Source organism: Cyanistes caeruleus, chromosome 5, assembly GCF_971803275.1.
Source record: "Cyanistes caeruleus chromosome 5, bCyaCae1.hap1.1, whole genome shotgun sequence".
NCBI classification, from domain to species: Eukaryota; Metazoa; Chordata; class Aves; order Passeriformes; family Paridae; genus Cyanistes; species Cyanistes caeruleus.
The window spans coordinates 15,963,202-15,991,177 of record NC_141705.1 but is presented as its reverse complement, the minus strand read 5'-3'; the positions used below and the strand labels follow the sequence as shown (position 1 = coordinate 15,991,177).

Here is a 27,976-nt window from a genome sequence, read left to right as displayed (position 1 = left end):
TCAACAAATCCTAATTAATGTTTATATACATGTTTTGCATATTATTAATATGCAAATTATAGGCATTAGGGAATAAAATCTCGAATGGTCCATTAATTGCACAAAGGAATATTGCAAGCTTATAGCTTTTTCATGTTCTTTCTTTTTTTTAATGTTAATATTTAGAAGTACCTTTTTTAGTGAATCTATAATAATACCTCTCTCCTAATATTTCCTTTAACCAGTATGTTTCACAATTGTGAAAATTATACCCAAATTAGAAGTCAGTGCCAAGTCAGTTGAAGACAGTCTCATGTAAATATTTTGAGCTATGTATTTTAGGCTTTTGAACACTCCAGCACTGAATATTGTATATAAAATATTTTTTTTCTATAAATTATCATGTTCTTCCCCCCACCCCCAGAAGTCACATCCTCATTGGTTAAAAGATTTTCTATTTTTTGGTAAAATGGCTGTAACACTGAGGTAGACCTCCCTCTGTTGCCACCTCTACAGTCATATCTTAAACACATTAAGTGTCTCACTATTTTTCCTGCCTGTATACAACCAGACTGTCTTTAGTCTGGTTCTGAAAACTACTTAACCTGTGTTTTTAAGTAGGAACAGATAGGCATGTGAGTTTTCAGGGGCTTTTTGGCATGTGCTTAAAGCTGGCAGGAAGTCTGTGAACATACTTAGTGCAGTACCAAGTCTGAGTTAAGTTATCCAACCCCCAGTGGGGCACAATAACTCAAACTTCACTGTGCTGCTTCAAACTTGGCATTTTACTTAATGTATATTCATTTGTCTTGCAAAGCTTGGAGACAACAGAACACACACAACTTTATCACTGAGGAAATACTGCCTTTATTTCATAAACTACAAATTGACTGTCTGCTTTCAAATAGGGATTTTTTTTCTTTTTTTCTTAATTTAACGACCTGGGTGAAACTCTTCTGAAGGAAGATTATATGTTTTTAATGTGGTTGTTCAGAACTTTGTCTGACTTTAGGCACTTAAACACAGTTTTAACTTAGAACGGGTTACTACCAGAGAAGTCTTCTGTTTTAATTATCTTTGGAAGCTACAGCATCTGGCTGTGATTATGCACCCACTGATTGTAACTACATAACCTTCATAGAGGGTTATAGAAACACTACCTTTAAATGTAAATATAAGCCTGCAGTTGATTATTTTACTTTTTTTTTTTTTTCATTCAGCCAGAGAGATCTACTAGAATTTGATAACAAGGTTGTTAGGAACTATAGCTAGTACTTTTACATGTTTTACAATGTTGAAATGTTTTTACTAAGATACTGATATGCCTCAGTATTTCATAAAAATAATGAATTTTCTGTTGAATTATAGGACATTGCAAAGCAACTCAGTGTGTCGCCACTACACTCTTTGCAGTGCTTCCACTTTTCTGATAATAAATGATGGTTAAACTTCCTTGGTTTTGTGATCATTGATGCAATCCCAGAAAGTGTCCATTAATCTGTGAGATTTTCTGGAGATTGGCAGAGTGTCTTAATACTTCCTTGCCCTAACTGGATTTTTATTCAATACATTTTACAATCACTTCTTGAATCCTTGTGATCTTTTAGTTGAATTTGCTTACAGCAGCAAGAACTTAAATTTTGGTGCCTGTAGTAGAAGAAACTGGTATTATAAATTCATAAATACCTGAGGGTTCTGATGGTTTCTATTCTTAATTAGAAAAGTATCTAGAATGCATAAAGAAATCTTTTAAATTTTAAAAAATCCTCCCTGAGAATGCAAACTGTAGGAGAGTAAGAATTTGATCCAATCTGTATAATGCTTTAGTTTGGATTAGGAAGAAACAGGACTCATTTTATCTATGCTTATCACAGATTTACATAAAGGGCAATACTTGGAATATTGTGTTTTAAATAAATTATAATAATTGTCTCTACAAAACTATATATTTGTTTGGGAAAAATCTCTTCCACCTTGAGCTATAAGTAAATCAACAGTTCTACAACTTACATTTGCAGGACTTCCAAATTCTACTGTAAATATTTGGAAAGGTGGTAATCAAGTGAGAGCTTACTTGACAGGTCTCTTTGGGTACTGTGTTTATTGTAAAATTGGACAAAGTTTCTTTATTGTAATCTGCAAATCAGAAGGCATTTTGGAAGCATAAAATTTCAAGTAACTATCTAGGAACAAAAAAAACCCAACCAAACAAACCTTTTGAAAGTACTGAACATGTGTCTGCAATTTAGACTTTAAAGTTCTTTAGAAGTCTGAGATGTAATGAAACATTTCACAAAATAGAGTATTATTTCAGCAAAATAATTCTATCACCACTGTATTTAAATCTGGTTGATGAAATGTATTAGCACATATTTTTGGAAAATAATTGAGATCAAACTTCTGTGAATTTTAGATAGGTTTATATCCTAGAAGAGCTTGATATGTAACTATAACCAGAACTAAATTATCAGTGAATTTCACACAATAAGGTCTTTTTTCTTTTCCTTCTACTGATACAGAATTGGTGACATCACTTGTGTACTAAAAATTCACCTGGTCTACAGTGACAACAATGGACAGAGGACATATATCTATCTGTCTGTCACATCCTCTACTTCTTGCACATTATACATCTGACAGAGCTCCTTAAGATAAAGTTGAACTTGTCCAAGACTATAATAGCCTAAGATTCATGGGTGTATTTGAGATCTTAAGGAGTTAAGCATTTCACTGAGAGAAAGATTTCAAAATGTGAGGAGAAAGAACTCTGAAATCAAACCAATTGGCCTTTCTGCTTGCCTACATATGTATGTGTGTTAATTGACATTGATTTTTCAGTGTCTAAGCATAATCTTTTCAAGTGTTTTCATCTAGTTCTGTGGTTTTTAATAGACAGATATTTTTACCTAATTTAGCTTTTACTGAAAAATAATGTGATCCTCTGACAACACTTGAATAGAGCTTAACCTGATAAATGCACTCAAGATGAATTTGAATCACCCCAGGGATAACAAAGCAGTAGCAATGAATTTCATGTAAATGTCATGCTGACTGATTTTATTTATTCTAGCTCTTAATTGGACACAGAGTCTAAAAAAAATAGTGTGTTTTCTACTTGAAAAATTTTTAAAAGTTTTGAAAAATTATTTCAAATTTATGTAGAAAATTTTGGCATATAAGATAAAACATGAGCCAGGAACTGAAAAAATATTTACAAAGTTATAATGTAGGGAAGCATATACTACAAAGATCTGGGCTAGCTCTTGCATTGTTTCACATAATAAGTAATGATCTGGAAGTACAAAGAAACAACATATTCAAATTAATAGATTATACTAGTTCGAAGTGAGTCATAAACATCTAAACAAAATGGAAGGAAATAAGGAATATAGATGGAAGACAAAATAAACTGCATTCAGTAAATAAACACCCAACATCTCTTGGTCGGTAAACTGTTGGTAAAACAGCATGAAGTGGGTATATAGAAATGGAGTCAATATAACTCAGTGCAAGATGGAAAGAAACCCTAGAGAACAGGCAATTTATCAGTTTCAGCTTCTGAGAATGGAAACTTTTTTTCCCTTTGCATGGGACTCTCAGCTCTATAGAAGGGAGAAGCTGATATTGGGATATGCAGAAATGCAGAAATGATATAAAGCCATGAGGCAATTAATTTCACTTGTATCACCTGATTTAGACACCTGTATTGGGAAGGGAAATACGGTCCTTTGGAGTCACCTGCCTTTCTCCTTTGACTAAGCTGGATTAGATGTGTGGTGATGCAATGGACGATGTTGGGTGAGGTGAATGCCATCTTGTATGCAGGAAACATCTTCCTGAGAATTAAATGTGTAGGGTTTCTCTAAACATTTCCTTGCATTCCTCCTCGGACTTCCTTATGTGGTAGGTGTGTTTCAGAACAACCAGTTTCTCTCAGAATTTCCATGTCAGATCTGGAGAAGTCTTTAATGTTTCCTTAACTGTTTAGGAAGACCTAGTTCTTGCCATGCTGGAAAGGCATTGCTTACAACCAGTCATAGCAGATGGATTTGTGACCAGTGTAAAGGGAAGGGATTAAAGTTGAGTAGATTTTACTGAACAGTTCCAGAAGAAATTTCAGTAATAAACTGCCTGGTATTCTCCCAGCAGAGGAGTCTCTTTCTAGAATTAACTTCCGTGATTCCACAATATATTTTTACTTTGCTGAAATTGTTGGGATGTAGTATTGGTGCCCAATACGTTATTCATACACAGATAGCACAAAAAGTGGTTACAAGACATAGACAAGCAAATTCAGTAATTCTGGAGACATTTTGGGGGTTTAAACAACACAGATTAGACTTGTGACAGTGCAGTCAAGACACTTCCTGGACTCTCAATTAACTTTTGTGGTTCTACAGCATATTTTTTCTTTGCTGAAATTACTGGTGCTTTCTTTAGCACCTGCTCTGCTTGTGGAAATATTCTTGCAACATAACTTTACCTTCCTAATTCTTAAACTGCCTGGCAATTATTTTTGTAGTTTATTAGAAACTGTAAAATTCAAATGAGGGACAACTGGATGTCTCTTTAGTAAAATTTAGGCCAGAGCTCATTTTACATTCAATCACACTTCAGAGACTGGGTGCAATACATAAACCAGTAAGCTACCATTTTCTGTGTTCAGTATTACACAAAGCAGGAAAAAGAAAAGGTAAAAAATGGGATCAAATAAATGTACCTGTGTTATTTTCTTCTATTAAGTTTAAACCAAAAGAAGGGGGAACAAAGAGAGGGGCTGAAAGAGTCAAAAAATGTACCAAAATATATTAGAAACCTGTAGACATTTTATGCTCATGCTTTATTGATACATTTTAGTATTTCACTGTATTTTTTTTGACTGACTGTAATACATGGTACGTGTAGGAAAAACGAGTGATATATTCAAATTTGAAGAATGTAAGACCAACTTGCCCTCTTCTACTGTGAATCTCTAGATGAGGCAAGACTGCCTCATCATTCAGGAGGGTGAGACATTGCACCATGAGCTTCTGTCTAAGAGACATCAGATCATCTAAACACAGGTGGATTTCGTACAGAGCTATTGGATACCTCTGTGCTGCACCACTGCACTCTTCCAGGGTCTAAAGGGCTTTATTATAATGGATGAAAGGATATAGATTCATCCTGAAATGAAAGAGAACTTTCTGGAGCAAAATTAATTTTTATTATTGTAATTAGGATTTATTCTGGTGTAGAATACAAGCCTCGCACCTCTTCTGGAACATTTTGGGATGTTTGAAGTGACTTTTTTTTAAAGCTTCTCTTATACTACACAACACTACATATGTGTTTACATTAGGAACAGTTGCTGCAAATATTTGAATGCATGAAATTATTCCTGTGCTTTCAGGGAACCATAGAGAATGCAAGGAGAGAGCTGAGACTTAGCTCTTTAGGCTCTGGGTCATACCTTAGAGCAGATTCATTTATCACCTATGTATGAAATCAGTATAAGTGTAAAACTGGATCAGCATTGTAGGTAATCATAGCCTAGGCCTGTACCTTAATTAAAAGACATTATTCTTCAGTGTTAGAACATGAGAGACTTATTAGAGTATTAATTGATAAATTGTGGGAGGTGGGTTAATTTTCTAGAAGGCCTGTAGAGTTGATGACAAAGGAGACTAAGGGATAGAGGAGCCATTTGTTTAAATAACTGAAGTAATTTTTGATAATTTCTCTGTCCTTTGCTTTTTAAGAGACCATTTAAGGCTGGTGTGTTTATCAGTACCTCACTCTGCTCTGCTCTGCTCAGCAAGATGAGTTCAAAGAAACAAATTCATCTGCCAGTGAAGACAAGATGTTATTAATAGTGAAAAAGAGATGATGTATGGAGTCACTTGGCATCAGTGAGCCTCTAGCAAACTTCTTTAGTAATAGAAGTTTATCTCCTTCCCCGCTTTGTGTAGAGTGCTGCTGGGAGTACCCTGGTTTGGCAGCTTCATCCAGGGCCTTTTCTCATTATTTTGTTTCTTTCTTTTTTTTTTTGCTTTTAAGCCATTTTTTGTCAGGAAGATTTTGTGTCTGCTAGCTTGGGCCTGAGGGAAGAATATTTATGATCTTTTGCTTTTCTTTGATTCATCTTTCATCCTTATTCCTCACCTTCCATACCAAATTGTCTTACTTCTTATTCAGCTAGAAAAGTAACCTGCTAGAACCATTTTTTCATTATGATTCCTCTAAGAACAGTATTTAATGCTACTGTAGGAAGAGAGTAATTTTTGGTTTAAATGCTTTAACTCTGTCTTCACTGTTAAGGTGCAGTTGAATGTTTTGTTTGTTTGTTTGTTTGTTTGATTTATATCACCATAAGGAAAAAAAGAAAGGAAGTGCTATTTAGATTTACAGCATTTGTAGGATTAAATAGGACAAAGAAGATGTATTCACATTCACTGCACTCTTAATATTCAAGTGTATGTGTGTAATAATGTTTTTATCAACCTGACATACTACACTTAGGTGCTATAAATTCAGTATAGTGTTTCCCAATCCATTTGGTTTTGGAGACCTGTAAGGAGGCAGAAGCCATTGGTATTATGGTAGTGACTCCAAGAGCAAAAATGTGCTCTTTTCGTTTGAAATCTACTCTGTCTGTACCGTCAAATGATCAGTTTTAGAGCTGCTTTTTAAAAGCTGTTTATCAACACAGCTGTTAAGCGATTTATACCACATTAATGTACACTCACAATGTATAGGTCTGAAATAATTATTCAATATTTTTCCTTTCATCACATAAAGCACAGGATTCATCTCATATAACTCCAGTCTTCAAAATGAGGTATCTGGAATAGGAATATAGAAGCTATATTCAGTAGGGAGTGAAAGGCACATGTGAAGGGCTTAAATTTCATAAAGTAGAAAGCAGCAGCCGTCTCAAAATTAAATCTTTTAAGAAGGTTAAGATATGGAGGAGTCAATTTCAGCACTCAGGCTTGAAGATTAAATTTAAGGGCATGCAAATCAAAATGCTTCATTGTGGTTCTAGCCAGTATTGAACAGAAGTGTAGGATTAATAGATGGGACAGGGAGGCCAGGTTCTTCCATTGTTTTAAATAACTCACCTAAGGTACTGGTGGTAGTCTAATGCTTAGTGGAATTTGGGAAACCTCTATGATAAAGTCTGATTTTAGAGGAATCCTGAACACAACATAGCATGAGACAGGCCATGGTGATTTACTAGATAAATTCATCATTGAGTGAAAGTCTGAATCACTGGATGAGTCGCTGGATGTTCACTTCTGTTTTACTGGTGGAATGAAATGCAGAAATATGATCATCAGCATCTGACCTAGTTAACTGAAGAGTCACCTAACTGGTCATTCAGTGTGGAAAATGTAGAAAAATCTTCTTGGAATTTTTATGTCTGGCACTTGAATAGATAAGAACTGTTCATATAATGATTTTAGTTAGTGAGATGAAGAAATCTGCTCAGTACACTGTAGCTCTTTCCATATCAAAGGAAAATGGTTAAAGATAACAGAGAAGAATTAATGGCTTGTAATCTAAGGCCCCAAAATATACCTATCTAAATTTAGACAATGACTTCTTGTCTGATATTCTTCTGAAATATGCTGAGTATAGAATACTATTTTCTCAAATGTTTATTGTAAATATATTCAGACTGTGTTTTGCATTTGTGACTTTAAGTCTTCTGTACCTAATTCATTACTGCCAGGGAAGAAGTTGACTATACACAAGATGTATTTGTGTATTTGCTTTCATTTATGGTTGACTGAAATTCAATATGTTACTTATATACAAATAGCACAAAAAGTGGTTGGACATAGATAAGCAAATTCAGTAATTCTGAAGATATCTTCTGGACTTATATAATACATGGCAGGCTTGTGACACTTATTCTAGTCAAGACATTTACTGGACTCTCAACTGACACTTGCCCTGATAAAAATTTGCAGATTATAGAGCCACAACCCTAGCACAATTAAAGAAATAGTTGTGGCATTGTTTCTGTATTTATTTATTTATCTACTTAATTAAGGCTATGATTTTATCAAACATTGTCTAAGAACATTTTTAACTTCTATTGGTTCAGGCCAGTCTGAAAATAACTGTCAGAAGTTGTGTATAAATTCCAAACCTAGTTTTTTAGAGTAATAATTTATCCCTAAAAAACCCTAACCAGCCATGCAAGTGGAAAACCTTCATACATGATATGTTGTTCTCCTTGAGTTAGATAACTATGTCCAGTAGAAACTGGATTAGCCCCCATATGTCCTAGTGGAGGTATGAAAAGACAAGCATGTGTCTTTTCAAGGAAATTATTCTGTTATGAAATTATACATAGCTGTAAGTTTGACTTGAGCATTTATCTTCATTTCAGGTTACTGTGGGCTTCTAATAACTTTTTCTTTTTGAAGCAACAGTAAGGTGCTTGTGCAACAGTTTCTCTGAGAGATATTTGGTGTATGTTATGGTAACAGATGAAGCCTGCTTAGGGTAATAAGGTATTACAGTCATAAGAATTCTTGTTCTGCATCTTGTAAAAGAAAATAAAGCATTAAAGGGTTTAAATAATTTTTTTTGAAAAAATTACTTGTTGTTATCAGGGAATTTCTTGAATCTGCTAAAGGCTGTTTTGAGATTTATGGCTATTACTGAAGTTTTGGGGAAAAACCCTGAAACACAGTGCCTGAACATTTCTCAGAACAAAGTCAAAAGATGCTTGCAGTTTGGTAAGAAATGCTGACCAAACTGACTTCTCAGGAATGTGATTCCAGGAGTGCATCTTCCATAGCGTTTTGACTGGAGCCAGGAGTGCAGAATTTAATCTGCTTTTCATACTTTCATTTACATCAGGAAGTGATTTTGGTCCACATCAACTGGATGCCAGGACCTCAGATTTCACTGTTCAGATTTGCCCCTACGGGTCCTCAGCGCTTTGTCATGCTAAAGACAATGTGGCCTTTAGTAGTCCTGCTGCACTGAAGGTCAGATGTACTGGGCTTCAAATAAAGAGTCACTTAGCTAGAGAAGGGACCCAGCATCCTTCTTCATATTAGAAATGACAGCTTACCTAGAATAAAAGAAATTCCTGATAAAAAGTGAAAAAAATTATTGTTTATCACAGTATTGTCTTCCTTTTTTATAAGGTTTTGCAGTTTATAATTGTCCCTTCTGTTCCTGGTGGGAAAAAACAAACCCAAACAACACAAAGAGCCACCACCAGAAAAAAAAAATTAATCTATAGCAGTAATTCTCTTTTAGTGTTTAACACTTTGATAAATACAGTAACTGGATTAATGGCTACTGTTCACGAGATACTTTTCTATTTTTCTTGTTTGATAGGTGATATATGCCTTGAACACTAAGAATGATGAACATGAGGACAGTATACAGGCTCTGAGAGAGGCTCATGAGAAAGAAATTCAGAATATTCTTGCTGAGACAAGAGAAACAATTCTTCAGTGTAAAAGCAAAGTTGAAGAAGAACAATTACTGAGAAAGCATATTCAGGCCCTTGAAATTGCTGTAGCACAACACAAGAGATTGAAGGAAGAAGCCTTAGCAGAGTTAGTATTGTGTAAAAAGCAAGCAGAAGAGAAGGAGTCAAGAACAGAAGTGAAACAAGCACAGGTAGGCCTTTCTACAGACATAGTAGATACCAATGCAGACTTTGAAAACAAACTTCTACATTTAAATCAGGAGTTTGATGGACTGCTAAAAAATCTAGATAAAGAAGTAAATTTAGATGAAAAATGTAGTGTGGAAAGACACACTGTAATAAAGGAAATGGAAAACCTGAAGAGCAAGAACCAGAAAACAACTGAAGAGTATACTCAGAAAACAAGAAAACTGCAAGCCCCTTGTGAGACGGGAAAAGAGACTTTGAAAAAAGCCATGCAGCAATCTGTGATAGAAACAAACTGTCCACAAAGAGAAACAGAGCAAAATAAGAGCTCAGAGCCTGAAAAAGGTTTATTGCTGCAGCAGGTAAAGAAGCTGGAAGCAGACCTAGAGGAGAAAAGTCAGAAGATAAATGAGAGGAAGAAGCATTCCCAGAAGCTGAAGGAGCAAATACAGGTAGAGTATGAGACTGTAATCCCTAGCTCTGCGTGAGAAAGTGAAAATTATCAGTTCTTTAAAATTTGTGAGAGGAGGGTCTTTTAAATATCATGTTGATTCAAATGCTTTTTAAGTAGTAAAGCAGTTTTGGAGGCTTAGAATTTAAATAGGAGTGATATAACGCTGACAGCTTCAAAGAAAGAGTTAAGATGATTAGTAACTCATTAGGAAAACACTTTGAACACTAGACTTCATATTGCTTGACAGAGGAGTGAAGTAAAATTTGTAAAAAAGTAAAAATCAAAATATCTGTCAGTTGAAAAGAATTTTACCTTTCCTGCCCAGAAATGTGACGAGAACAGCAAGCAGGCAATACTGCTACCAATGAGTGTTTACAGAGTACATTCTTCCTTTAATGTGTGGTTGCCAATAGCTCAGTGCATGGGTATGAAGAGGGTTAGATAAGAGACCTGAGCTGCCAGTTTAGGAATCAAGTTCTTTATATGACTCTTGCAGCAGTGGCTTGTACCAAGTGCCATTTAATGAAGTGTCCTTTACACTTGTGAAGTTTTATGTGCTGAGCCATGAGACTTCTGCTGTTGGTTCTCAGCTTGCACTTTGCTTCCCCACCCTCACTGCTGCATATCTCATACAGCTCTGCAGATCTGCAGCACAGCTCTGCAGATCCTTCCTGGTTGTATCATGTGTCAGATGCAGTTTCAGAAGTTGGCATGTCATGGAAAATCTGCCAAACATCAGCTTTTGGTAAATAAGGTAAGAGTGCAGGAGAGATACTGATGCAGTGCTGGAATTGAAGCACCCAGACATGCTCTGTGCTCAACAGTTCAACTTCCTTCTGATACTTTTGATCCTTTACATCACATGAACCTCCCTACCAGACATGCCCCCAGCCTTATGACAGCAATCTTGAATATTAGATAAGAAAACACCTTGAAGGTCTAGTCTTGGACTATTACAGAATAACAAAAATTGTTTCCTAATGGGAAAGAAGATTTTCTTCTGTTAGAAGAAGAGAGCCCCAGAATTCTACAGGGAGCAGGGTCAATGCAGTCAGCTGTGTACTTCCAAGTCAGCTCTTAACTGTTTTCACCATCTGCCCTCACATCTTGCTTGCCACTATTGTTTTGCTGATGATGCAGAGTTCTGAGCTACTTCTTTGAGGGTGTTCTTAGAGGGATTTCAACCTTCAATACAGTAACTACCTCTTTGTTTTACAAGACCAGAGGATGAATTGAATACGCCTTCCCCAACATTATTCAGATTTCATTGTCTCAATGTGAAGATCTGTACCAGAACAACTTCTATCTTTTTCAGAAACGTGGAGAGGATGCAATGAATGGCAGAGATGCAGATAAGCCCTTTTCTAAAACTGAGTCGTTCTATAATATCTATTTCAATACTAAAAAGTATCCTGGCTCTGTAGTAGTTGGAAGCATTAGAGAGGAATAAAGGAAGATTTTGATTTTTTTGTGGGTACTTTAAATGAAAATTTATGCACATGGTTTGTTCTTCCGATTTATTGTGTAAGAAATGCAGTAATATAGGAATAAATAATGTAAAATATGATGGGAAGTGGAAGTAAGAGGCTGGTGGCAACTTGTTCTCTAAATTCTATATCAGCTGCATAAAACTGAAATATTTTCTGAAGGGCATATACTCAACTCATCCATTTCAAATCCTCTAAGTCTGTGGAATGAGGCTGATTTACATACCACTGGAGCATATTGCCTTGAATCTTTGAAGAGATACCCTCAGACTAGGATAAATCTGGAAGGAGGGACAGAGTTAAACATGATGTGGTTTGCTGTTTCTTTACAGTTCGCACAAAAAGAAATAAAAGTTTCTCCTTTCTAAACTGGCTATTTCTTATGCCATTATTAAATAAATTTTTTTCAGACTTCTATGGACAATGTCAGACAGGGAAATAGAAACATCTTTTCAATCAGAAATACCTTTGAGAATTAGTAAATACTAGCAGGAAAAGCTATTATAAGGCTTGAAAGGTGAAAAGACTGTTGCTTCAACGAGATGAATTTTCCTGTTTTCTCCTTAGCATATGCCAAAAGATTTGAGACCTTTAGATGAAAGGCATTACATTAGTACATATTTATTATTATTATTATTATTATTATTATTATTATTATTATTATTATTATTATTATTATTATTATTATTACTACTGTAGAAGGGAAAATGCAAAGGTTGACAAATAATTAAGCCTGATCCTTTCAATCTAGTTTTGGAAGAATACTGGCATATATGCCAGAAGTAAAACTAGCAAGCTTACCTTGAAGTTTTGAGCTACAGAGAATGTTAAATACAAGGTAGTTTAACCCTGAGGTTTTACTTGACGTTCATATAGGAAAAAAATGGCAATTTTTTCTGAGTATTGCAGTATTATGCTAGACATCTGAAACTGCAACTAGAACCTCCAGAAAAAACATTAAATATGGTTCAATTTTTTTACGTTAATTATGAAAAGAAAACTCCCACCAAAGTCTGTAGGACCCAATTTTTTCTGAGTTTAGGCATCTGTATAATGGATTATGTTACAAACTGTTGTATTTCAGCAACTGAAAAAAACCCTAATTAATATTCATTAACTTTTGCAGTAAGTTGTCATGAAATTTTTAGAAGTATAACCTATTTCAAGTTTAGATGGTAACTACTGATGGATATTCCCTTTACAATGATGCTAACTATATGTGAGGGGAGGGCTCCACATCACAAATATTCTGGCAGTAGAGACAGTTTAAGGGAAGAAAAGGACAAAAAAAAATAATTTAAACCATCTCTGAAGGTGATTTATATCATGGAACACCAAGAGAGAAAATGACCATTTATTTCTTATTACAACAAAATTACATATGTAATAAACATGAAAGTAATGTCATGCATATTTTAGGATTTGGAAGTGTAGCTTAAGCGAACACAGCAAGAAATTCTGGGATCAAAATGTATAGTGAAAAAAAGAGGAAGAAGATATAAGTGTAGTCAAAGAGAGAAATTCACATCACGAAAAAGAAATCCTGTATAAAGCAGGTAAGATGCTCATTAATGTCATTCTAAAGTATTTCCCATGCTAGTAGTCACTGGTATTGGAAATTCTGCAAGTTATTTATGCTACTTGAAATGTAAATTTTGGTACCACAGAAGATAGGGAAACGATATTGAATTCCCAAAGCAAAGCTGTTAATAAAGTAGATGAACTGAAACATCAAATAACCCAGCTGCAGCAAATGACTTGTACCAAAGAAAGTCAGAAAAAGAGAAACTTTGAAGATGTGCAAGAGCTTTAACAGGTGATTTGCTCTCAAATATTCAAAGATATGGCATACCAAAAGTACTGAAATCAATGTAGGTTTTTTTAATATTGATGGCTCTATTGTAAAGGAACCAATCCTGTAAGATTACCAGATCTCTGAGCTCATTCAATGGAACACTGACTTATGTTCATTACCTGAAGTGCATGAGTTTCTGCAGACAGCAAAGGAGCTACAGACATCCTTGGGCTAGACTGGGGCATAGTGTTCAACTGCTCCTGTAACCAAAACCTTAAAGAGAACAATGTCTAAGGTGGGCTTTCTCTGCTGAGGTCAAGATGGAATTCTGATTTTTTTTTTATTTTTAATTATAGAAAATAGTTATTCTGAAAAGCTGTGCAGAAATGATAGCAGGAATAAAATCAGTTAAATGAGGAATGTGTGTACCCTGAGAGTACCCTCTGTACAAAATATCCTATTAAGCAACTGTTTGGTCCTGAATATTTTTTAAACTTTTTAGTTCTCTTAAACTATTGTTAAGCTACCATTCAGGAAAATTAGACTTGGCATCAGCATCAGCAAATAGTAAACTGTACTTTTTCACAGCACTAAGGTTGTCCTTGAGGTAGCCTGTGTGGTTGGAAGAGAGTTACATGTCCAAGCTCTAATCAGAACAGCAAAAAACCCCAAATCTTTCCTAGACTGCAGGAGAGGCTGCATCCTGAATCAGTACTGTTCTACATTTTTAACTAAAATGAAGCCAATATTTTTCAGCAGGGTATTACCACCTTAAACAGCATTTTCACTACAAAATAGACTACTGTGACTCCTGAGTTCTACACTAGGGTTTTTTTGTACAATGTATCTAGTGTGTTTCATAGACTATGGAAACTGTAGCTGTTTACAAGGAGGGTATGAAAAAAAGTGAGAACTTTAAAAATCAGTCCTATAAGGAAAAGATTAGTCTGAAGGAATAGCTGTTAAAATGAATGGTAAATCACGTAATGAATGATACAAAGGAAATCAGGCCAGTCTAAAACTTCATGGAATCTGGAGAGAGGGGAAAGAAAAAAAAAAAAAAAAAAAAAAAAGCAGAAGGTAAGAATGTTCTTCTATTTATGGATGCTTTAATTCATCTGGTTTTAATCATATTGGTCACAGCAACGTCATTTGAATTATGTTCACTGTAGGCACTTTGAATTAACATAAAATGCCAGGATTTTCTCGCTACAGAAAAAAATCAGAAAAAGAAAAGAAAGGTCAGACTGATGTATTTCCGTAAAAATCTTCAAAGACAGGAAAGTCAATTTATCATTGATATAATAAATGGCCTCCTAAGCAATACTTATCCTTGTATGCTTTGCATGTGGCAGTTGGAATGTTTTACACAAGTTCCTTCCTGAAGAAGAATGTATTGTGGGTGTTATTCCAATTTCTGATTTAAATTTTCATGGATTGCTGCTGTGAAATACTCCAATAAATTGATTTAATCAGAATTTTTCATTTTTAGGCAGAGGATCTATTTCCGCAAAGTGTTGGTAAATTAATTCAGACTGTATGTGTTACCGATGAAGTTACAACTATTTACAAATACATCCATCCATCCATATATATATGTCCATATTTAGCTTTAGTCAGAAAGAAGGCTCATCTTTTTGTAGATCCAAACCACTTACCTGAGCAAAACCTTTTCTCCAGTGTGTTTTAAGTGGTTAAGCTGTTATTTTTGTTGTTGATATACAGTAGCAGCTGAAGAGAAAGCTTCAAAAAAATTTCATTTTCATCAGAGCTGCTGTCTGTGACTGAATCCTTTGGCTTTAGGAAATTTACAGTCTCTAATGTTTCTGTACAGTGGGAACCTAAATGTGAGCTGAATTCTATTCAAAGGGAAGATAACCTTGAAACACGTGTTTAGTTCTAAGTATGTGCCTTAATGATTAGTGGAGCTCACAAGTCAGTGCATGTCTAAGTGATTTGCCAAATTTGAGCAAAGGGGGAAGTTAGTTTCTGACTCCTAATGGACTTTGGTGTTTGTCAAATATCTTTTAGACAGAAAAAAGAAGATTAATTTAAGTTTCAGATTTAATTTCAGCAGTTTGTAGAATAGGACAGACTACTGGCCAAGTGGTTTTTAGACCCTTCTTGGTGCTAATAATGAACGTTACCCCATTTTCTGCAGTTAACACTCCTATAGCTTTCTGAGTTCAACATTTACTTGAGAATAATCAAACACTTGCTGACAAGTTGTAAAGTCATAAAAAGCAAGCAGCTGCTGTCCCTAAATGTTGAGCTTCATAGTACCTGCCAATCTTGGAGACTAGGAATTGTATTTAGTGCTTGCCTAGATAATTAATTTCAATTAAACTACTGGAGTTTATACATTTATATAATCTTATATAATTATATCATAATTAATAATAATATAATAAATTAATATAATTTATACAGCTCTCAAAATTGAATCCGGGTGAGTAAATTATTTTATCTGCTTGTGGAATGGCTCCGTTTTGATCAGTATCTGAAGGTGCAGTGCTTCGAGGGACATAGTTACACTAGTGAAACCTTATGGAAATTGCCTTTTATATAGTATATTCTACTTATTATTAGCTTATACATGTATTCTTAAAATTATGCCAGGTGGAAGCTCTTCATGTGAGTCAGATTGAAATTAAGTATCAAACACTTCCTACTTTAAAAAAAAAGGCATACTAGTAGACATTTTATGGGCAATAAATATTATTGCTTATAATAATATCTTCTTAGAGATTCATATTAATTTAATCAGAAAAATATTGAGTTAGTAAAACAAAATTACAATTTTTTTTCATTATTGATGCTGCATATATCCTCTTATTCAACTAAGGCCTACAAGAGCTGCTAAGGAGGTATTATATCTCTTTTTCCAGATAGAAAAATTAAGATACTGAAAAGAAAGTCAGTTGACAGAGTTGAACTGGGAATATTGCACCTGATCTTCATGTTTCAATCAAAAGACAGTTATATCTGCTCCTTTTTGCACAGGCAAAACTAAAGCTAATTCCTCCCTTGCAATATTCAAGTATCTGTTTAATTTCATCCTTTAATTGCTACCTAAGTTTTACACAGGGGTGTATGAGGAGCTGTACAGGATGGGGGAGGTGTCAAATAGTTATTTTTTTCTGTTTCCTTCATTTGTAGCATCTGAAGATACTGTAGAATGTTTTTTGAGTTATCAAATTTGTATAAATAGGAAGAATAAACACACTAATAAACTTGTAATGCATATCACTTCAGGAAGTTTCTAGAAGTTGTACATTCAGTCTTTCTGCAACAAGTAATTGCTAATACCTGCTACAAACAATTGCTACAAGCTCTTGGTCACTGCCTTGCAACTGATGCTCTCATTGATTTTTTTAACTATTTCCAGCAACATGGCAATTTTATAATTCTCATTTTTTGTTATTATTTTATTTTACTTTTATTTCCTCACTATGATTTTCTTTATGGATGCTGTCAGATATTGCTTCATTTGATTCTCTTTTCCACTAACTGCCCATTATTTATCTTGTTATTTATATGACCAATGTATATTTATGGTTTTTCAGATCTTGTGGGTGACCCTTGCATACTAAATTATTTTTGAACATTAACACTACTCAAGGCAAAACAGTCTGATTCTTCATGCTGTAAAGTTTTACACCTTAGAGAAGCTTTCAGCAGAAGGCTAGGATAATGTGAACTGTATTATCTCACACTAATATTAGAAAGAACCAAACCAAAGTGTTTATACATTTTAAATTAAATAACATGAGTGATGTTAAATGACAGTAGTATGCACTATTGTGTACACTGCTGTATTATCTGGATTCATGTAGAAGAAATGTGTTCTTTTTCATACTGCATGTTTTGTCCCATTTATTGCATGCTCTTGTCTTTTTTTTTTTTTTATTTTTTTTAATTTTAGGAGCTCCAGACACAACTAGATGAATTTAAAAGAAAATCTGAGTGTGAACTAAAGGAACTAGAGAAAGAGAAAGAAGTTCTAACTGGGAAACTTCAAAACTCTTCACTTGAGGTAAACTGGACATAAATGTAATGCAGTAATAAAAAGTCTCTTAATTTTTCATCCTATCTGAGAGATTCTGAATTAGATTTTAACACTATTTGTTGTGTCTATCACTCAATAAAACATACTAGGACTCCAGATAGAAATAACAGAAATAATTGCTACTAAATATCTATGAAGATTTTGACAAGCCTATTTATTTTATATATTACTCTTTGGAGATGTGCTAACATGAGGAGTTTGGCTATATCAGGATCGCAGAGCAACTCTGATTCTTTGTTTGTTTACAGGACAAAGTGAGATTAGAATTTTCCTTACAACTCTTGTTAACTTTCTGATTTTTTTTTTTAATGCATAGAGATGTACCTTCACTGATTCTAACCCATTTCACTTCCATCAAGTTCAGTGGCAGTTTGCATGGCAACAACTCTGCAAAAGCTGAAGACCTAGATCTCCTTCAGCTGACATTTGTAGACTCTCAGTGGCCATAATAAAATCTTGTTGAGTGTTTAAAGACAGAGAAAGGACAGGGTCATCAGGAGGCTAAGCAAAAACATTGTCTTCCCCTTCCCACATGCCATGGTTATCCCTTGGTGTGCACGTTCCAGCAATCACGGCATGTGTTGTGCTCATTTACGATAAGCAACGCCTGGCTTTTCTCCCATCTGTGCTATACTAGCTGTACTAGTTATGAGTGCAGCATGGGTTTTTCTTCTTCATTTCTCCTCTAAAACATATTTATACATTCTGTTATCAAACAGTGACATTCTGATGTCCTATCATTTCCCAGTCTTACAAATACAGAATTTAAGTGTAATTTAATGTTCGGAAATTTCTGGCTATTTTTAAGTTTCATTACACATTTCTGCATGCCACTGTTTCCTACAGATTCTTCTCTGAGTGAATTTTGGGTCAATCTAACCTATGTTGGCCTATTCAGAGTGAAAGATTTGTGACATGAAGGTTTATTCCTCAGGTTTTGCAGATGCAAAATATAAGGTCATGGGTCATCAAATTACTTTCCTTGAAATCACATATTTAGGACAGTAAAATATGAAAGAAATTTATATTTTCTAGCTGCTCATCCACTCAAATCACAAGATCATGGTAAATTAGCAAGGAGTGGTGGAAAATTATTGCCACTATAAACATAAATATAAATAATATCAAATAATACATAGCATGCCATATGTTATGTTCACAGAACCATGGTAATTATAAACAGATATATCAAGAAAACATTTTATTGTATCTTAGAATCTGACTGCTCTCAAAAAGGAGGAAATGCTCCATTTGAAGAGAAATTTTGCAATTTTCTTGATTTTTCCAAAAGTTACTTTCTGAACTAATTACTTGGCAGTATTTCCAGGGTAGTGAAGTCATTTCAACTTGTACCAGTTTCCTGCTATAGGTACATGTATATTCATAGCCAAGAAAACACCATTTACTATAAAATGTTATATTTCACTGAGGGCATGTTTCCCATCTGGCAACCTTTGCAATGGCTCAGCCCAGAGCTTCCGCCTCAAAAGTTAGGTAATGTGCTGTTACTAATCCAGTTCTAACCTGGATAAAATTTCAGATCTAAAAATAGCTTCCTTGGCTGCCTAAGACCCGTTTTTGGTTGGGCTGACATAGCTGGAGCACTATGCAGAGTAGACAGAAACATGAAAATTTCATCTCTCTGGGGTTGCACTTCAAAGTGGCAGTATTTCTGTATTAATAAGGTTTTTATGGATAAAGAAATGAGACTTGCATCTTTTTGGTCATTTGGAAGGAAGGATGTGAGATCCTGTGTGGATTGAATGCTAATTCATTGGGGCCCTTCAGTTCCTTGAACTACAAGATCTCTTCAGCATGTGTTAAATGATTTTGGTGGCAGAGTATAAGAAAAATATGAAGCTATTAGAAAGTGTCCAAAGGATGGCTACAGAGATAGTGAAGGGTCTTGAGGGGAAGCCATATGAGGAGCAGCTGAGGTCACACTTGGTCTGTTCAGCCTGGAGAAGACTAAAGAGAGACTTCACTGCAGTCCAGAACTTGCTTGTGAGGGGAAGTGGAAGGGCAGGCACTGCTCTCTTCTCCCTGGTGGCCAGTGACAAGACCCAGGGGAATGGCCTGAAGTTGTGTCAGGGGATGTTTAGGTTGGATATTAGAAATAGGTTTTTCTCCTAGAGGGTGGTTGGGCACTGGAACAGGCTCTCCAGGGAAGTGGTCACAGCATCAAACCTGACAGAATTCAAGGAGCGTTTAGCCAATGCTCTCAGGCACATGGTGTGACTTCTAGGGATGGTGCTGTGCAGGGCTAGGAGCTGGACTTCTATGATCCTTGTGGACCCCTTCCAACTCAGAATATTCTATGATTCTGTTCTATTCTGGAATTAAAAGACACGTAAAATGGAAGTGCAAACATCAGCTTGTCCTGATACATCTTTGAGCAATGCTAGCACAGCCATGCCCAGAGTTTTTATGGATCTTGAAGAGTCAGTCAAAGAATGCAGCCAGGAATTCCTCTGGTCAGGAATTGCTACAAATTTAGGAATATTGTTTACTGTGAACTTAATTGAAGTAACTCTGAAATAAGCCTAAAAAGCAGTAAAATACAATTTCTTTTGCTTTTACTTTTTATGCCATATTACTGTTTATGTTATGTTAGGTAATGTTTGCATCTCTGAGATCGCTTTAAGCAATTCTGGTGGATAAAAGTGAATTAGTAATGGAATTAAAGTACAATTTTTTCAAAAACTTTCGTTTTTCAGCAGGAGGACATTATAAAACAAAACCTCACCGTGTTGCTCCTTTGTTATTAATGAAAACATCCTAAATAGATTCTGGAGTGAAGTGAGTTGGCATAGTTTTATTGGCTTAAATGCTGCTTTAGCAACTTAAGCAAATTGAGGATCTGGCTATCTGTTTAGAAGTCAGGAAGCACACCAAAAAAAAATGCTTGGGCACTGCAAAACATTCCAGAGAAGGATTTTCACTGAAGGATTTGAAAACTTTTTAAATTGTAAGACAGGAGAAGGAAACCTGATAGGATGGAAATGTTTGTTTCTTAACCACTAATAATGCTAGAAGTGCCAGGATTCATGAGAAATAATGTGTTTGTATGTCTGATACATTTCAGTAGGGATTTTCCCTATAATCACTGAAAAATAATGGTTTTAAAACTACTTCTCCATCTGATTTCCAACTACACTGTGTTCCCAGCTTAGCCTATTTCTAGTTAGTATGATCTTTTGTTTCATGTTAGAAGTGCTTTGTGCCAATAATTGTCTGTGAAGAGTTGGGGAAGTTTATGTTGTGACCACAGGTAAGTTTATATTGGTCTCTTTTCATCTTTCCTGCCTAGATGCTAATTTGCTTAAAAAGTATTCTAAGTAGCATTTTTCCTGTTTCAAATTTGTCTGTTATAAAATATATAGCCTATTGTTCTGGCACATTTTTTCAGTCCCTTTATTTTCCCATAAAAAAAATGCATGCTGGAGTGTAGTGATGCTAATGCATACTGTGTCAGCTGGATGAGCTATAGCAGGAGGGACTATACAGCATTAAGTCTTTCACTTCAAAGGTTAGCTTTATAAGGAACTGCTGTACCTAAAAACTTCAGTGTTTTCTTTCTTTTATATATATATGTATATATGTATATGTGTATGTATATGTATATGTATATGTATATGTATATGTATATGTATATGTATATGTATATATGTATATATAATTTATATATATTTTTATATAGGAAAACATTGGCTTGAGTTCAATAGGTATGAATACAAAGTAGTTTTTTTGCCTGTAACCAGAAACTAAAGTGCTCCTTTGATTAAATCTTATGATTTACCACATATTTCTTTAAATAAAGTAATAAAAAAATTTCATCCCTTGAAACAAATCTATGGTTGGCAAGTGGCTCTGGCATCTGCCTATTCTTGAAATGTATCCAGGCCACAGACAGATCCCATTACACAGATATATTAAATGAAATTAATGTTTTTCATTACAAATAGTATTTGGCAATTATTCTTCACTAGCTTGATCACGCAAATATTTTTGTGTGTGTTTCATTGGATGACAAAACAGAAGAAGTCAAGAAATAACTGGATGAATAGTGACCTTAAACTCAGGGTGAGGCAGATTAAGCTAGGTGCTCTTTCAAATTAAATATATCAGTTTTGTTGGATAGCTTCAGCAGAGCCTTAGGCCTGCCTTCTGGTTCGTGCCATATTACTGTGAAAATTGAACTATGGATTGCATGTATGAGATGGATACAATTTGAAATTTTTAAAAAGTACTTGATGAGCAACAGACAGAATATGCAAAAAGGTTGTCATTCTTCACTGAAAAAAGGGCTCTTTGCACAAAACAAGCATCTTGCTATTTTTTCATAGAGCAACACAAGCCCATAAAATATACTCAATTTTACATAATTCCTCCTCATTGTGAATGCAGCCATTAATCCTATCCTGCTGACTTGCTTTTCTGGAAGGTGGCTCAGCTGAAGCAAATATTAGAACAACAAGCAAATCATTTCAAGGAGTCACTGAAGAAACATAATCTACAGTCCAACAAAGAAAAAGAGAAGCTTTTGCAGGATCTTCACAACACCATCAAAGAAAACCAAAATGTTAAACTGCAGTTGGAGGCATCACATCAAAAAGTCTTAAAAATGTTGGAGAAAAGCAAGAATCAGGAACTCAAGGTCAGTTTACTACATACCAATGTAAAAAATATACATATATTTATGGAGTATGCCATGTAAGTGAGAGCCAATTATTAAAACCTTATTACCTGCAATTAGTTTAATGATGGTTTGCTGTTGTCACACATAATGAATTATTCTGTGATTTTGAAACCTCATCATCAGGCTGGGAGGGGTGAGTTGGTTAATGGTTTGTGGGATTTTTGTTTTGTTTTTTTATAATTTTAACATTTTAACTTAGACCACAGTGTGAATATAATGTACCCTATAGTTAGGCTGCAATGAATATAAGCTTCTTTATTTGTCCACCTGCTTCAGAAATACAAGGGAATTCCTGAGTGTATTAATAACAAGACTCAGTTTTATTATTTTTCATCCATTATTAATTTATACATAAATACTTAAGAAGTATAATAAGACACATACTGTGATTTGAATTGCCTTATATACCTTCAAGAAATCAATTCAGTTAGTGGATAACCAAAGCTCTTAAAGGGTCAAGTGAATTGATTTCAGTGGCAAAATGCTAATGCAATATACTGAAGTTCTAAAGACTGTTGCTGTCCAAGAAAAAAATCAACTTGAAAAATGTACATGTGATTGTGACACGGAGTTCAGATGTTCCTGTTGGTTCCCACAGCTTAGAGAACTTTATGAAACATAAGTAATAAAACCACCCTAAGTAGAATTTAATATCTTGTTTATATATTCCAACTAAAATTCCAGTTTTGACAAAACCAAGCTGAAGGCAGTGAGTTCGTAAGAATGAAACTGAGGACAAGAGTTTGCTTTCAGAGCCACTACAGAGCAACTGCTCCATCATTTGCAGTGTACCAGCATTACTTCTAATGACAGTGGAAGAGTGACCCACAAATGATTCAAGGACAGATACATGACTTTGTCTGACATACTGTGATAAGTAATGACAAACAGGTCAAATCTAGGGGCCTTTGTATGTTGAATAATAAGACTTTTTTTTCTAATGTCAAATAGTGCAAAGATATTTGTGTTATTATTTCATCATGTATAACAAATCCAAGAGGTGATAAACTGATAATTTATCTTGAACCTATTAAGTGTTAATTTTTAACTTCATTTTCATGCTTGCATTGGTAAAATGTCTTCTAAAGTGGTGATGAAAATTATAGTTCTACAATGAAAGGCCAGATTGATCCTAGTATTGCAAGTAAAACAACAAGCTGATAAATAGGCTCCAACTGCTTTGTTTTCGGGGGGACTTTTGCTTACAGGAGGCAGAAGAACGTTTGAAAAAGGAATTTAATGAGACTTTCAAGATTCAACACCAGTCTCATAGGCTGGAAATACAAACCTTGGAAGAGAAAGCAAAGAAAGAATTACATGATGAACTTGAGCAGATACAGAAGCAACAATCCCTGTTGCTAGGTACAGTGTCTCATGTCATGTACAGTTCCTTTTGCTTTATGCTGAGAACCACTGACTTTCATCCCATTCATTTTGTTTCCCATCTTCTGGGAACTCAGGTCTTTGTTAATCTCCTTTTTCATACCCTGCAATTTCAACAAAATAGACTTAATATTGTTTGTTAACCAAGCCCTCAATTGTCAGCAGCAAAATGTTGCTGAGAGAGTAGCCTGATGTACAACATTCCAGTATGTATTACTGAGTATATTAGATTGGAAAATTATAGTTAGTTTATATGACTTAATTCTTTTCTTCCATGAATTATTATATGTGCTTCAAGTCTGTTCTGTTGAGTTCAGCAGTGGAGATCACTTGCTCCCTATGTACTCTTCAGTCAGTTTAAAAAGTGCTCTATACTGGTTAGAGCTAAACAGAACACTGCACTAGGAAGATGTGTAGTATCTCCAGGTTTTATCTCAGGTTATTAAAGCTCATCTATAAAATACTATTTTATTAAAGCTCATCTATAAAATACTAATTTTTTTATTAAATTAAGAATAATTTGAAAGTATTTTACATACAAACTGAATTTTATTCTTGGGTTTTTTACACCAGTAATTAAAATTTGCTGAAGAGTTTTCTTGCTCTCTAAAGTTTATATGTGCAATAGATTCTCTTCTTCAAGAAAAATTGTAGGGAGACAACAGAGTAAAAAACTTTTTTCTTCTTGAACTTGAAAAACTTGAACCTAATATACACAAAAGTTGCAGTATATGACAGATGAGCTTGCATAAGCATTGTACTTCTCTAACACAGCAACCAGAGCTCTCCTCAGTCTGCCTTATGGCCCTCTATAACAGACCAGTGGAATCACCAGAGAAGCTGAGGGGTGCTCTAGTAAAGTTCAAGGAGGAAACAATTGTCATGATGGAGATACATCTGCAATACCACTGCCACAGAATTACCTTGCTGACTCTGATGTTGACTCATTGCTTTTGTAGCTCCATATTATCTTACTATTGCTCAGTTATCTCTCTAGTAATAGGAGGTCATTATGCTTAATGGGGAAGGAGTTGAGGAACAAAGCAAAATGTAATTAATGTTTTCATCTACATTCCTTGTACCTGCCTTCCCCATCCAGCTGGCCTCTGACTCCCTAAATGATTGTCTGTCTGTTACTAGGATCTCTAAGGATGGAACTCTCTGAGCAACAGACATCATGCACTAACCTAAAGAAACAAATAGAAGAACTACAAATGGAGCTGAGGAGTGTGAAGACACTGAAGAAACAACAGGCAAGGGATCAGTTTGCACTTCATTGCCATGTTGTGTTTAGCAAAACAGTAGTATCAAATTTCTCTCTCCAGTGATAATAAAAGTATACAATCTCTTCCAGAAATGGAATGGGTTTTCTGCCTTTATGTCTCACTTTAAATGTTTGTAAGTTTTTCCCTATGGGCAGGCTTTTTCTTTCCAATTAAAGATCAGAATCTACAAAATAAGTAAATGAATGAATGTTACAATAAAATGAATTCCATGGAGACTATAGAAGTTATTCAGGAAATTTTGATCACTGATTTTTTCTTGCTCGTATATAGCATGGCACATATAATTGAAAAATTCGATCACAAAAATTCAGTGCACACACTTCCAAGAAGATGTTAGCACTAAAAATAAGAGGCTGTGAATAACTAAATTTGGCCTTTTTCTTAGGAAGGAAGTAGCCAAAGCCAGATCAGATCTCTTCATGATGAACTGGAAAAATGTCAGAATGAAATTTCTGAACTCAAGAAAGAGAATTTACTTTTGAAGGACACAATGGAGCTACTCAGTGCTGAATTGGAGTCACAGAAGCAAGAAGCTGCACAGCTTCAGGATAGAGATAAACAGCATAGAAGGTTTGCCTTGAATTCACACTTGACAGTGCTATCTAGAGATTCAATAATAATGCCAGCGTGAGTGGTGTTCTAAATGTGATGCATGTCAGAATCTTTCCTTTCTAAAGTACTAATTTTAGAAGCTAGGGATTTTGCAAAAACAGTAGTTCATTTCACATTTTCCTCCAGCCATAATAGACACATTTGAACTAATTGTTCATTATATGTCACAGAAAACTACATCTAATGTATCCCCACAGGAGTGACCTGAGAAAATGTGAATAATGTCAGTCTTTCAGAGGCACTGGAAGACCTAAATCCTCAACTCACTAAAGAGCTATTAAAAAAAATAAAATAGAAGTCTCTGAGAATAAATATCAGTTTTTTATGCATACTGTCTGTTGCTGAAACCAATGGACTGTTAATTCCAAAGGGGACACTTGAGAATGCCATATATACCCTGTAAGAATTTGCTTTGGCTGCAGCAGTCAGCTTTGCACAGGGGAAGTAAAGGCAGTGCCAGTGGATACTGACTATGCCTCTGGGCTGATGGTGAGCCTGGCACTCTGAGAGACTGTCTGGGCACAGGAAGGCAGGGTGACTACAGTCTTGGCTATCTTGTAGAAGGTAAACCATGTCTTAGTGTAGCCACAGGCTCAGCACACGTGGTGCAAATGAGTCTTCCCATTTCTGTACAGAAAAAAGGCAGAATGCCAGGATCAATTAGGATGGAAAAGACCTCTCTGATCATTGAGTCCAACCTGTGACCAAACGCCACCATGTCAACTAGACCATGGCACTGGGTGCCATGTCCAGTCTTTCCTTAAACACATCTGGGCAGCCCATTCCAGTATCTCATCACCTATTCTGTGAAGAAATTCTTCCTAATACCTGACCTAAACCTCCCCTGGTGTGACTTACAAAGGAGACAAGACTGGGTTCACTGCCCACTGCATTTGTATGGCTGTTGAATCCTTTGAAATTTCTGGATGAATATACTTAACACATTCTCTTTGCAGAGAGGCTGAGGGATTTGGTGTGTGGGTACCTCTCAGTTCATTTTTGTGATGGTGCAATGTATGTTCCTAACAATACAAGCTGTGTATATTAAAGTAATTCTGAAGAGTGTGCCCTTAAAGGAATCTTTAAAATTATGGCCCATGTAGTCCAGAGAAAGGCACTCAATGGATAGAATGTCTCTCTGCAGACTGTCAGAGTGGCCAGAGTAGTTCCATGTCTACCTGACAGTAGATATTTAAAGAATGAGTAACTTTTTTTTGTTGTTGTTGTTTTTTTTTCCGTTACTCTTTGGAGAGTACTTCAAAGAGAATTTCATTTAAAGCTTTTGAAGCAAGATCAACAGTGAGAATTGCAAACCAGAGAGTTTCATTAATGCCCTCAAGCTACCTTGAAGGAATTTAGAGAATCTCTTCATGAAGAGAAGAATTATTCACGTGTCAGCAATGAGGTCTAAAAAGCCTCAAATGCTGGGCTGGAGAATTTTCTTTACAGGGAATAAATGGTGTAGCTCTACTACAGTAAGCATTTGGGAAGGAAGCATTAGTGGAAATTATGTAAGGAGAAATCCTGAAAATAACCAGAGGTAGAACCAAAGCGCTGGAGGGGACTGAGGCACCTGATACAGGCTGCTCTGAAATTAACCCATGGAAGACCTGGAACTCTAACTTGCAACACTCATTCTGCTTTTGCAGAACTAATAATTTGTGTAGGGGAATCATTAAATTGGTGCATATAAGTAACTGCTATTTTTACTTGTAACAACAGTGCCCCTGTCTTATGCCAGTTTCTTTTCTGATTTGAAAGCTGATAGTGGCTTGCTATTTGCATGTGACAGATTTTTATAACAAATTACTTAAAATTACTAATCCTACTCTTGCCAAGTAAGTGAAACCAGTAATCTGCTTGAAGTGATAACTCTTCTTTCCTTTCTCTTGAATTGTGTGAATTTCACCTCTAGTACAAAGAGCTTTTACAAGGTTTAGGATGAGAGCAGACAAAGATGTTTTTATGGGAAGAGAGAACCACTCCCAAAATGGCTATTCTGAAGGAGAATATTTTCTTTCTGAAGATTCATTTCAAGGAGTCTTCTTCCTTTTTACCCTTATTTTTCTGCTGCTTTTTTTATGCTAAGTTCCAAATCAATCACTTCTATGGCTATGCTCTAATTTCAAGGGGAGAAACCCTTCATGGACCTTTTGGTCTTTCCTGAAGCCTGTCAGAAACAAGTGAAACTGGCTTGGGAATACATGAAAAAACCAAATAGGGGAAAACAAAAGGTAAACAATGTCTTTTGTGAAAATTACAATCTATTTTGATCAGCAAATCCTAGAACATGGGCTATTCATTGAGTTAATAAAAAAGTTTCTCAAAGGTTTGACTAAGCAATAGCAAACAAAAATCAAACTATGATTCTTCAATAAATGTCTATAGCTTTTGGGATATTAGAATGCAACATTGTGGTTAGGCTTGAGAAAATGTAAGGCATTTTTTAGTTTTCAGTTTATGGTGCTAATATGTATTTTCTAATATATTTCTTAATACTATTTCTTAATTTATCTCTTCTAATATTTCTATCTTGCAAAAAATATGGTCTGAAAAAGAGAAATGTTTTAGTTAAAAGCAT

At 35.1% G+C, this 27,976-nt stretch overlaps 1 protein-coding gene across 3 annotated transcripts in view; it reads left to right on the top strand.

Annotated features, from left to right (window-relative positions):
- Positions 1–27,976, top strand: part of FAM184B (family with sequence similarity 184 member B) — a 45,299-nt gene that overhangs the window by 11,817 nt on the left and 5,506 nt on the right. For all 3 annotated transcript variants that reach the window (XM_086890189.1, XM_086890188.1, XM_086890190.1), the window contains 6 exons: positions 9,328–10,062; positions 17,272–17,382; positions 21,860–22,072; positions 23,323–23,476; positions 24,638–24,750; positions 25,169–25,353. In XM_086890189.1, the coding sequence (XP_086746315.1) occupies positions 9,328–10,062; positions 17,272–17,382; positions 21,860–22,072; positions 23,323–23,476; positions 24,638–24,750; positions 25,169–25,353 (1,511 nt within the window). The remainder of the gene's footprint in view (positions 1–9,327; positions 10,063–17,271; positions 17,383–21,859; positions 22,073–23,322; positions 23,477–24,637; positions 24,751–25,168; positions 25,354–27,976) is intronic.